Source organism: Parambassis ranga, chromosome 21, assembly GCF_900634625.1.
Source record: "Parambassis ranga chromosome 21, fParRan2.1, whole genome shotgun sequence".
NCBI lineage: Eukaryota > Metazoa > Chordata > Actinopteri > Ambassidae > Parambassis > Parambassis ranga.
In genome coordinates, this window is record NC_041041.1 from 10520617 (window position 1) to 10533551 (window position 12935).

Genomic DNA, 12935 nt, shown 5'->3' on the forward strand with positions numbered 1-12935 from the left:
ACTAACTGTATTGTACTTCCACACCAGCAAACATTTTATTTGCAATAACAGAGCTCAGTGTTTTTGCCAATATGTCAAAAGCAAAACTTGTGAAAGACGTCTTTGCTCTTTACATAGCTTCACACCATTTCCCACAAACTCACAGTGCACACAAGGGGAACAGCCTGCATTGGCTTACAAAGCACATTGACAACAACATGGCTGTATGCAACGCAAATGTCTCGTGCACACATAAAAAGAATAGGCTACAGTACAGTATAGGTTACAGTACAGATTAGTATCCACATTTTTTAAAATGGCATACTGTTACTTTACTTTAGCTAGCCTAGGAAGAGCAACCCCATAAGTTTGCATTAGATGCTGCAATAATTTCAATGCTCTAATGGTATTTTGGGATAACTTTACAGAGTGAGTATAATTAAGTAGCCAGATCTCGGTCTCGGTCATTTAGAGGAGGACATATCAGATTTGCTAAATTGGATAGTTTGCAGGCTAAAGTTCTTGAGCATAAACATGACTTCCACACATAAGTAGATTCAAATCATCATAAATCTATCTATTAACATATATGTTGGATGTTTTTATGCAGGCCACTTTTTTTACCAATCATATTGGTATTGATATTGATTGATGTGTCATTTCACAAGTTATGGATTGAATATAGATGAACAGTATAAGCTGCTTTTGGGCAGCAGCAGTGTCAGTGTGGTCTCATCGAAGCACATTACGTACAGTATGCAGCCAAACAGGCCGTCTCAGAGGCATCTGTGTTCTCTGTAGTGGGCTGCAGTCTGTCCGAGTCACAGGCGCTCCAGAATGTGCCCGTCACAACAATGCCAGATGGCTGATTGGTGGCTTACACCAAGTTCACCACGATAAAGCCCTGGAGTCCTTTGCATTCCTTTTCATGGACACACCATCATGGAATGCACAATCACCGAAACAATACAAATAATAAAAATAAGGTATTAGAGAAGATATTGCTCATAATCCAAAGGGGATCAGATTTGTTTTTTGATAGAATATAAGGATTTAAAGTCAGAAAGGAGGCAGTTTAGACAGTGTGTGTAGTGAGTGTAATGAAATACTACTATATTGTAATGTGTAATACTGGCCATAAGCACATACTGAAGCTGCTGTCTCACCAGACTGCGCTTGAGGATGTTTAAGGAAGGGTGACATCAGAGATGTGTGCTGCCTTTTTATCCTCTTTAAAAAATAAACATGTCCTTTTCCCATACTAAAAATGACCGTAGATTAAAATGCAGCCTCATGGGGAAAGAGGATGGATGTGAACTGGTGCCAGTCCCTCAGCAGAGCCTATTGTTGTTTCATCAGCACAGCTGTTATGTTGTATAGACACATTGCATTATGTAATAACTCCCCCCATGCCTGCTGATGTCCCTTTGCAGCAGGATGAGGTAGAACAAGTTCTTTTTTCCCTCTTTCTCTTATTTAACTTTGGCGGTAGCAACACGTTCTAAATATTGCTGCTGCGTCAGTACTATGGTTAAATGAGATCACCATGCTTTTTTTTACTTACATGATTACTTAGCGACAAGGCAAAAATTTGTTCGATGTTCAGATCTTTTTTGATAGTATCAGACAGTTACGTTGCTTTTACGTATGTGTGTTATCTGTGATAACAGTACAGGTAGTGGTAGTACGCGTACAACAATTCTGCCAATTACTAACAAAAAAAACTAGTTGATCCATTTCTCCAGCAGTTAGTGACCAGAGACACACTCCTCTACCTGTAATCTGATCTACGGAGCAGGATACAATCTCAAAAATGCCTCATAGTGGGAAGCTGCTGGGATGTGTTCTTACACAGTACTGATGTTAACACAGGCCTGAAGCAAATGCAAGGAAGGAACAATGCAGTGCATGACTAGACAAGACTTTCCTCCAAAGCACAGGACTGTCTTGAATCAACAAGTAGGGGGGCCAGTGCGTATGTAGCTAGTCAGCCAGGGTGTTGCCAAATAGTTGTGTCGGCCGTCTGTCACTTTCTTTAATAGCCGCAAAGTTATCAATTTCACAATTTTCTTTAAAACTGCCATCATAAGATTTAAATCCGCAGTTCAGACCGATGGAAGACAGGCTTAGAGCTACATTTGGCTGGTTTAATGCTCAAGTTGTAGTCATCTCAGGCTGGGTGGGGCAGAGCATTAACAGAAGTCCTACAAAAACACAAGGACACTTTCTTCCATTTACATTTGTTTATTCTGCATATTTAACAAACTTGTGCATTCCAGATTTGCTTTTTTTTTTTTTTTTTTATAAACAAAACATCTTGCTTTGTTAAGCACTCAAGTGGCCAGAGTAGGACTACAGTCATGTGTAGCTGTCAGTTGTTTTGACGACACACCAGCTCAGCAGTGCCACAATGGAGATAGAGACGCAGCAACAGATGACCAGGAACCCACACTGGCACAAAGCCACACTTCCTTACTGTACAAAAAAGGAGCCATCTGGGCAAGTGACAAGGGTGTAGGGTTGTTACAGCCATTTTTAAATCGATTAGTAAAATACTGCAACTTTAAATGCATGGTGGAAAATGTAGGAAAATGCAAAGCTTGTGGAATGTACAGCGTGAAGGAGGACTGGTCTTCATGATGAATCTTGCTTCTCCTGTTCGATGGCTGCAAGAGAAGGAACAAAGTTTTAAAACTTTTGAAGGAAATGAATGCTCCAGATTAAGATCACTGGAAGAAATATACATACTTTCTTTGGTCGGCAATGTGTTCTTCTCCTGAGTCTCCGTCTTCTTCAGCTTGGTTTTGTCAAAGGTTGTGACTTCTGTGATGTCAGGTTTGTCAGCCATGTCTACAGAGGTTCTAAAAAGAAATAAGGTGCTTTTAATTAGGTTCAATTAGCACACCTGAGTAACATGGAAGGAATCCTATGAGGCCATTTAATAAGTGAAGCCTAAATGTAGAAATTGTACACAAGAAATAACCATGAAGGAGTGTGGCATGCAACCTGAGAAAACCTTTGTCAGTGTGCGACGCAGGGACCACCGCCCTGTGAGTACCTTCTTTATGAATCGCACAATCATCTCCAACATTGAGCACATGCGCTGTGGCGTCACTTTAAACACATGACTACTAAATGATAAATCGTGCATCATTTGTCATCATCTTAAAAAGCAACAAACGCTAATGCAACATTTGGGCATATTCTGATTCAATTCCGGGGATTCACGCATATACTGACGCCATCTAACGTGGATGAATGCCAGAAAGCTTAACTGAAGATATGCTCACAAATGCTCAGACTTCTAGTGAACATTATGCGCACGGAAACACTTACCAGGAGTTTAGTCAGAGGAGTCACAGAACGCACGCCTCACCGTCGCAGGAGCAGAGTAATGGCTTGAGGTGGAATCACAGGATATATACTGCATCTATGCAAATAAGCCTCTGACGTCACGTCCAGTCTGTTCTTGTGCAAACTGTTTTTTTTTTTATTTAGCGTGAACAAATGCACTATTTTGATTCCACAAACCGTAATGTTCTTCGTATAATCATCACCTTTTGAAAAAAGGTAACATTTTTTCACTCACCTAAAGTAACCTGCGTTACATTAGGTGAGTGAAAATAGTCTGTTAGTCTCTTCAGTTTTTCATAACGCAATATAATCCGTGCGTACATCGCAACGGTTCCATATGTGCCAAAAAGCGCACAGAATATAAACTACAAAGTACATTCTGAGTGAGACGATCACTTTGAGTTTCACTTCTACACAGCAGTCCATTTGGTCCGTGCTGTGGCGACACCGTGCGGATAGGTGAAGTAACTACAACGATCACGATCACGATCATCAGACTTCTAAACAATGACAAATGTTTATAGTGTGGATACAGGAATGGTGCGAAGTTTAGGATGTGTCAGCTTGTGTTTGTATTCAGTTATAATGAATTATGAATGAAGAAATAAAGGAGAAAATGCTTAAATAGAAGAGTGTACAATACATTTTGTTTTTATATATAGGGTGCCTTACAGATTATAGAGATACAATGTGTGCAGTACATTTACTACATGACACAGATTTGAAATAGACTGATTTATTTACATACTGCAATATTTGCACACAATTTTTATCTGATAAAGCTAATATGCTATTTTTATGTATGCTATAATTTAGAATAGAATAGAATAGAAATACTTTATTCATCCCAAGCTGGGAAATTTCACTGTTGCAGCAGCCAAATACAGTCACTCAAGCATACCAAAAAAATAACAAATATACCTCTAACAGTAAAAAATAAACAGTATAAAACATTATTTACAGCATTTTTAATATATATTTCCAAAGGTGTACAACGTATCCCCCACTTATATTTTACACTTATTCTGGACCTCATCCTTCAAATCCACATTCCTTGCTGACTGCACAGGATGATAATGTCTGTTTTGTCAGACAGTGCAGACTTATGAGTTTCAATTCAAACTACTCAAACTGTTGACTTCATGTACAATCACCTAAAAGAGTTGTACTGTGCATGAATGCACCTTAGACTAACTTTTCAATCAACCCTCGTATCACAACTAGAGTAATACAAGTGTACATAACAGTAGTTTCATAACAAGCTTGTACAGTATTCTTGTCCACAAAGTAACATTCTGTCATCATTGTCATAGTGAGTCACTTGTAAAATACTTTGAATAAGTCTTGTTGTACATCGCTTGATTGTCTACTCTTACAACGTTCCTCAGATTTTGCCAGAACCAGGGCTCTGCTGCTGCTGTCTTTGGCCACTCCACAACACTCTGCCCACACAGTCTCCTCCTTAGGCGCAGGAAGTGGGAATGCTGGAGGACAGGCTCCAGCATCAGCAGCACGATCACATCCTTGTTTTCGTCCAGCAGTCTTTGGTGGGCCAGATACATTGCCAGCTTAAATACCCCAGTTTTTACGTAGCCCTTTGTTAAGACAAACAGGGTCTTTCGACTATACTGGATGCTCTGAGTGAGATTGTCCACGAGCGGGACTCCTGGAGGCCAGTCTCTTTCCTCCAGACACAGAGGAAGATGCTTTTCCCCTTCCTCTTCCAGTTTCACTCGCATATTTTTCATCACCCACTCGGATACGTGTGGATCGCTTGTGTCGTAGGTCACAAAGACATCATAAACGCAGTCGGAGGAGTTTAGGGATCTGTATCCCTTCAGCCTAGCTTTCATATAGTGAATGACATAGGAAGCATCCCAGTAAAACAAATGAGCAGCTGTGGTCACAAACATAAAAACAATAATGAAGGAAGATGTGAGAGTACAGATAAGGAATGCCTGACTGGCATTTACACACTGTTGAATGTCAAAGTATATGAGTGGTCGACCCTTCTGGTTTGCTGGTGTTTCACATGTTACATGAGTGGTCAGTCTGGGGATTTTCACATTACTGCTCGCGATCCACAAAATTAGATCTAATGAATCACAAGTGCACTGGAACGGGTTTCCCTGCAGGAACAACGTCTGAATCTGATTTTTAGATTCCGATCCGATCGTAGACTGATTGATGGTCGTCAGTTTGTTGTAGCTGAGGCTAAGGCTAATAAAGCTGTTGGGACCCTGAAAAAATCCACTGTCCAAGTGGAAAATGTTATTATGATTCAGGTCGAGGAAAGCCAAAGAGTGAGTCATGCTGGAATTTATATCTGTGACATGAGACAAAGAGTTGAAGCTTAGGTCTAAAGTTTGAAGTTGATGGAATCCCATCAAGGCCTTCCAATTAAATTCACTGAGTAAGTTGTGAGATATGCGAAATATGGTGAGGTTACAGGGCAAATATTCATAAACGTCATCAGGTATCTTTGTAATGTAGTTATAAGATATATCTAAAAGTGTCAAATTAGTAAGATTAGTAAAGAGCCTCTTGTACGAGCCATCCCTAACTTTCCAAAGAGTCCCTAGATCATTATGTGTAAACTGAAGTTCTACTAAAGATTTGCTGTACATCTGTTTTGTTGTTAGTGTAGAAATTGAATTATGACTCATGTTCAACACTCTTAGAACAGGCAGATTTTTTAAAAAATTTAAATTATGTGTTACCCCATATGCTTTGAAGTAGTGCGCGTTATGACTTAGGTCCAGCACTTGTAGTTTCTGCAGTTCTTTGAAGGCGTAGTCGTAGGCCAGATCGATCTTATTGAATGACAGGTCCAGGTATGTGAGATTAGGCAACTGGGAAAACTCTGTGCCATTTAGTGCTGCTGAAAATCCATTACCTGAGAGATTGAGACATGCAATGTTACCATACTGCTGAAATTGCTCTGGAGAAATGAAAAACAGATTGTTTGAGCTGAGGCTGAGCACTCGACCCGAGTCAAAGCATTCCTGCTTTATCAACCTGTGCGATATCTCATAAATAAAGTCTTTTCTTAAGGGTTTTATAAAGGGGGGAATGGAAAGGCCTGTCCTCTGATTGTAGCCGAAGCTTGGAACTGGGGGATTGTTTACCGGACTGGGATACAGCCTGTTTTCTGAGAGATATATCATTTTTAAATGGAGGAATTTACTGAATATGTTGGAGTCGGTGTGAATGATGAAGTTAGTGCCTAAGTTCAGTGCAGACAGGTTGTGGAGATTGTACAGGGGGCTGAGTGTTCCGGGTCCAATACTCTGAAAGACCAGACCCTCCATATGCAATGTTTTTAGTGACACTAGGGCTGAAAACTCTTTTGAAAGATTAAGGGTGGCCGGGTAGAACTTCAGAGCAAAGTTGAAAGACAGATCAATTTTTTCAATCTTGGTAAGGTAACGTAGAAATGTGGCCTCCTCAGTAACAGCTTTCAGTAAGAAGTTGAATGACAGGAACAGTTCTTTAAGGTTGGACAGATCCTTAAACAAAGAGGAGTTCAGGTACATCAGAGAGTTTCCTCCCAGGTTCAACTTCTCAAGCTGGGTCAAATTCTGGAATGCATCAGGGTGAATGTCGAGAGAAGTGTTTTGACAGGGAACACAGGGATACGGAGCGTTTTGACATCTTGGGCAGTTCCCTTGTATTTCCAAGACATTTAGATTGTGTAAACCCTGAAAGTCATCTTCGTGTATGTTCTGTATTCTGTTAGAGCCCAACTTTAACATGTTCAGTGACTTTGGTAATCCTACGGGAACAGAAGTTAAGTTGTTAAAGGACAAATCCAGAGTCTGCAGTTTGGACATATTTGCAAAACTGTTGTCCATAACAGTGACAGATTTGTGACATGGATTCCACATGTAGCAGTTTTTGGATAAATACAAATGCATCACATTTGTTAAGCCAGCAAGGCTGTTGTTAGTCAGCGATATGATCTTGTTATGGTTTAGCTCAAGGTGTTCCACGCTGAAAGGCAGATTGTGTGGAGTTTCGTTCAGACAGTTGCCACTCAGTCTCAGCTTTTGCAGTTTTGTTAGATTTTTGAAAGTGTTTGCAGCAATTCGCACTGCCCTGTTCTTGTTGGCCCAGCTGAGATCAAGCTGATTCAGATTAGGCAGGTGAGAAAATGCATTCTCTGTGATGTTCTTGATGAAATTCTCTGATAAGTTCAAATCAGTTGCGTTGCTGGTTATCCCATAGGGTACTCTCGTCAGATGACGTCCCCTACAGTCAAAAATGACCTTAGAGGTATTGTGGGTTGTGACATCACAGGGAAACTGCGGTAGCATCCAATCAGGTTTACATGCAGCTGGCCAGATCTCATAATGGCAACACAGACAGAATAGCAGCATCCAACACGTGGCAGTCTGCAGACACATAATGATATGAGTCAAATAAAGAAACTCAAATGTAGCTTCTTCTGCACTGCTATCATTTTTCTAGGCAAGACCCTAACCATAGCAAGTGATACTCACACTCACACACAGCTTTTTGACTGAGCACATTGTGAGTGCATTGCTCGTTTTGGTGTGAACACACATATGTGGGGAAAAGGTCAAACTAAAGTACAAGAGAACATAGTTTAAGACACAACTCAAAATGAACTATGGCTATGTTTAATTAGGAAGTCTATTCAATATTTTACACCACTGCTTTCTATGCTTTGATGTATAAAATTGTCCTGTGTGTCTTGTTTTCTTGTTTTTCATGTCACCATGTGTATCCAGCAGGTGGCAGCAGTTTGTAAGTGAAATAACTGTCTGCTGGAATAACTCATTCTTTGTTAAAAGCTATTATGGCACACAAAGACATAATAATTGTTGTAATTGTTGATCTAAATGATCTAAATAAAGCTAACATTCAGTCACAGCATCCACAAGATGCTACTGGTGTATTATCCCCTAATGTTAAAAGTATTTCACTGAACATTGAGACACTGAGAGTCTTTTTTGTGGGTGCATGTTGTTTACAGTGAGTGAAATGTGGCGAACAAATATATAACGGAAGTACTCCAAGCATCGTAATTTTTTATCCTGGCTAGTGGTTTGCTTGGAAATGTTAGAGATTTTACAATGTGTGGCTGCATGTCATGGTAAATGCACCACTACTGGAAGTGAAGGTCACACGCTGTGAGTCAACTTTAATGTATTTACTGTAAACATATATTCAAAAATGCAAAGCAGATTTCAATGAATCACATGAACAGTCAATGTTTTATATTTACAGTTGAATCCAGTCATGTAATATAAAGTGAGACAAGTATATTATAGAAAGAAATCCAAATAAAACACAGAGGGTCCTGTTGATTTATCAGGCATTTGATACTATACAAAAGAAAAGAGTACAGTAAAAAATAGTATAAACTTTATAAAACTCACCATTGTGCCTGAGCAATGTTCTTAATATGTTCAAAACAGAGACACCCTGACACCTGTGTCGAGTCAAAGTCTATAAATAACAATTCCCCTGTAGCTGATCATCACAGTGACAAACTGACTGGTTTGCACGGAAAAACACAGTAGTCTGCATTAGAGGAGTAGCCCGAATTGAAGAAGTACAGCTGTTTCATTTCCCCATTTTATCATAAGTTGGCGGTTTCATCGCCATCACAAGACAAAATAAAAATGAGTCCTTCGTGTTAGGACTGCAAACAGCGGCAGCTGCAAACAAGATTCAGCACACAGTTGTTATCGTTTTGTTCTGCTTACATTAAACAGTGCTGTATATATGCGGAAGTACAGTAATTTACAGTCAGGAAGTATTTCAGTACATTGTTCTATTTAAAGTGTCTCTTTGAAAAGGTTATTGTATTGTTTGTGACCTTCAGTTGCTAACACACTCCTCAGGCTGAACCAGAAGTATGGCTGCGCCTGAGGGTTTGTTGGCCACTCCAGCACTGACCGCTTATACAGCCTCTTGCGTAATCTCAGATACTTTGAATTGCAAGGCACTTTCTCTAAGAATATGAGCACTATTACATCATCTTTTTCATCCATCAGCCTTTGGTGGGCCATGTAAAAAGCCATCCTAAAGTTCCCTCCTTTAATGTATTTCTTGGTGAGAATGAACACCGTCCTTTTGCTCCTGTGGATGCTCTGGGAGAGGTTATCGATCAGAGGACACCCAGGGATCCAGTCCCGCTCCTCCAGGCACAGTGTCAGTCGGTGGTCTCCACGGTCCTCCAGATGAGCGCACATTTCCTTCATCACCCACTCTGACACTGCCGCGTCATCTTTGTCGTAGATTACAAAGGCATCATAGGCCGTGCCCTGTGAGTGCAGGCGCTTGTAACCTTTGAGCTTGGCCCTGAAGAAGTGGTAAATGTACCAGACATCCCACAGGAAGAGGTGGCTAGAGATAGACAGGGTGAGGAAGCTGAGGACGAGGGAAGTCAGAAGGGCATAGAGGATGATTGACAAGCTGTTGTGCTGGCAGGCCTGCATGTCCACTGAGACCACAAGATGACCTTTTTGTGCTCCTGGTGCAACACAGGTAACGTCCATGCCCAGTCGAGGAATGGTTACATTGGTCCTGTTGAGCCACTTCACAAACCACGTGGCATTACATGTACAAAGGAATCTGTTTTTGTGCAGGAGTAACATGTCCATCTTATCAACAACGTCATCTGGAATGCTGGACTGTTCAATGTACTGTATGCGATTAAAACTTAGATCTAGGTGTTTTAAGTTGTAGGCATCCTTGAGGAAATCTGGTGTGAGCTTTGGGATTTGGTTTTTATGTAAAACAAGCTTTTTGAGAGATGTAGTGCAGTTCGACAGTATGTCTGGAACATCGGTTAAGCTGTTTAAACTGAGATCTAAGACTTGCAAAGAGGAAAGAAGTTGTAGATTCCCCCAAGCAAAGGATTTCAGTTTGTTGTTTCTGATGTAGAGCTCAGACAGCTTGTCTGGCAGACCGCTGAACACTTCCTTTGGGATAAAATTGAGGTTGTTTTCAGAAATGTCAAGAACTTTCAGCCTAAGTAATTTCTTAAAATAGTTGACATATCTGGTGTCACCGTCTCTCCACAACATATCTAAGCGGTTATCTCTGAATTCTAACCTCTCTAGGGATTCACTCTCCAGCTCTGTGTTGGTGGATGTAGAGATCTTGTTGCTGTTCATCAATAGCACTTTTAGATTTTTTAAATTCTTGGTGAAATTAAGCATGTGAGTCAGGCCCTCTGATTCAAAATAGTGGTTATTATTACTAATGTCCAAGATGACCAGATTTTTAAGTTCCTGAAAAGCAGTTGAGTAGAGCAGGTCTAGGCGATTCCATGAGAAGTCCAGATATTGTAGTTTAGTCAGGTAGGTGAACTCAGAGCCATTCAGACTTTGGCTCATAGCGTTTCCGGACAGATTGAGACATCTTAGTTCTTCAAGATTTAAAAATCTTGAATGGAGGAAGAATATGTTGTTTCTGCTCACATCCAGGGTTTTGCCAAATTGGCTGCAGTTCCGGTTCACAAAGGATGTAATCTGTCCAAGCTCCTTATCTTTGTACTTGCAGCTGCGAGCATATTCATCATATCTGAAGTAATGAATCTCTCTCACTTCCTTATTTTGGAACTGAGCAGCAGACGAAATGGGGGACCAGTTCATTGCATTCTCACCAGAGAAACCAACAGCGCCTTGGCCATCAGATGGAGAGGAAATTTTGTTGTCAGACAGACTGATTATTTTGAAGCTTTTCAATTCCATCAGAATACTAAGGTTTGCCATTTTAATAAAATTTGTCCCCAGATCTATGACCTCTAGATTTGGTAGAGGTTTTAAAGGAGCAATGCTTACTGGTTTTAGCTGCTGAAACACAAACCCCTTCAATCTGAATATTCTGAGAGACAAAAGAGAAGAAAAACAGGAGCTGAGTCTCAGTGTTTCAGGATACTTCTGGAGCTCATAATTAAATGAGAGATCCAGTTCCTGTAGTTTTCCGAGGAATAGCGGGAAATCAGTCTCACTTATATCTTTTCCCAAAAAGTTTGAAGAAAGGTCGAGCACTCTGAGCTCTGTTGTGTTGGCAAACCATTCCGATGGCACAGATGTAAAGGAGTTACTCCGCATGCGTAGTATCTTCAGATTTGTCAGCATTTTAAAGGCCGTCGTGCTGATTTTGAGTGGGGCGTTATTTGGGCATGGGGTGCATGGGTAGGGGGCATTGTAACATCTGGGGCAATTTCCACTAATATCCAGAATCTCAAGGTTGATTAAGTTCTTGAAATCTTCATCAGTGACTTCCTGAATGTTGTTGTTGTACAGATACAGCTCCCTTAGACTTGTGGGCAATCGTTGCGGAATGAAGGATAAGTTATTCGACTTAAGAGACAACAATGTTAAATTATTTAACTGTAAAAATGCACCGTCATCTATATTATAGGAAACATTACAGGGGTTACGATAATAGCAGTTTTGGCCTAGGTATAACACCTCCACATTCCTGATCTCAGAGAGGTTTGCTTTTGAAATATAGTAAATGTGATTGACTTCCAAACTCAGCAGGATCAGATTTGAAGGCAGGCCTTTAGGTATGCTGTCAAGCTGATTGCCATCTAGGTACAGTGCTCGCAGATTCTTCAGACTGGTGAAGGTATTTTCCTTAATCGTCACACTCTCTGTGCACATGTGGTCCTTGGGGCCGATTTTAATGGGCACACAGTTGCACCTCATGTCAATTTCAGTCAAGTTCTCTAGACCACGAAAGGAGGTGGAGTTTAAATGAGGAATGTGATTGATGGTGAGAGTCAGATTGGTTGTGTCTCTTGGGATGCCAGCTGGGATTTCTTTGAGGCTCCTCTCCGTGCAGTCTACCTTCACCTCGCTCTCGCTCGGCTCACTGACATCACATGGCAGAGTTTTTGGGTAGGGGATGCCAGTTTTTGACAATATAGGAAGACAAGACCACAGTGCTAGCAGTGGCACACTCATCTGTATGGAAACACAGGCAGCTAATTGGATTAGAATAAAATCACTAAAATCTATATATTTGAATGATGCAGACACAACTAAGTGCTGTAACAAGCTTCACATTTAACTTTCATTTTCTCTCAGTTGATTACATCACTTCTAATACAAGCTAATGTACACAGGATCACATGAATCATAGTAAACTATCTGGTATGAACAAAAATGAATCATACTCACCAGGTGGAAGAGCATTTTATACTTGAGAGCTCCTGCTATGAGTTCTGTTGGCAAGTTAGACAGAGTACTGAAAGAAGCGTTACACTGACGATGATTTCTAAGGTGATGAGGTGAAAGTAGCAGGTGGCTGGGCTAACCCCTTTATATGTATAATTAGCTACCATCACTTCCTCATTGTGACAAACCACACTCATCCAAATGTTAATTTTTTTGTCATGTGTGGACTGATTGCTGGTTGTGATGGAAACACATGGTTTGTGCTCAGATTGCTACAAAGAAGTTTTTTTTATTGTTTATTATTATTATAAAAGGACCATGTGTCTCTATGGTGTCTTGGAACAGCTGGAAGAGATGTGGATTCAGGGGTGAAAGAAGTGGTTTCACTTCTGATGAGCCTGCAGGCAAAAGTGAAATCTATGCTGTGGTCTGGGT

The 12935-nt window shown here is 40.6% G+C and overlaps 2 protein-coding genes across 3 annotated transcripts; both read right to left on the reverse strand.

Moving 5' to 3' along the window:
- Positions 1 to 2245: 2245 nt before the first annotated feature.
- tmsb4x (thymosin beta 4 X-linked) lies at positions 2246 to 3471 on the reverse strand. The gene is made up of 3 exons (XM_028393786.1): positions 3316 to 3471; positions 2728 to 2840; positions 2246 to 2645 (listed from the first exon to the last, which is right to left on the reverse strand). The coding sequence occupies exons 2-3, from the start codon at positions 2825 to 2827 to the stop codon at positions 2614 to 2616; spliced, it is 132 nt and encodes a 43-aa protein (XP_028249587.1). The 5' UTR covers positions 2828 to 2840; positions 3316 to 3471; the 3' UTR covers positions 2246 to 2613.
- A 788-nt stretch (positions 3472 to 4259) lies between these two features.
- LOC114426395 (toll-like receptor 7) lies at positions 4260 to 12605 on the reverse strand. 2 transcript variants are annotated; one of them, XM_028393778.1, is made up of 3 exons: positions 12504 to 12605; positions 8739 to 12287; positions 6143 to 6229 (listed from the first exon to the last, which is right to left on the reverse strand). In XM_028393778.1, exons 1-2 carry the CDS (start codon positions 12516 to 12518, stop codon positions 9141 to 9143), a joined length of 3162 nt encoding a protein of 1053 aa, XP_028249579.1. In that variant the 5' UTR covers positions 12519 to 12605; the 3' UTR covers positions 6143 to 6229; positions 8739 to 9140. The 2 variants fall into 2 exon arrangements, with proteins under 2 accessions (XP_028249580.1, XP_028249579.1); XM_028393779.1 differs by lacking the exon at positions 12504 to 12605 and having other exon boundaries at positions 4260 to 7727; positions 8739 to 9121.
- Between the last annotated feature and the right edge of the window lie 330 nt (positions 12606 to 12935).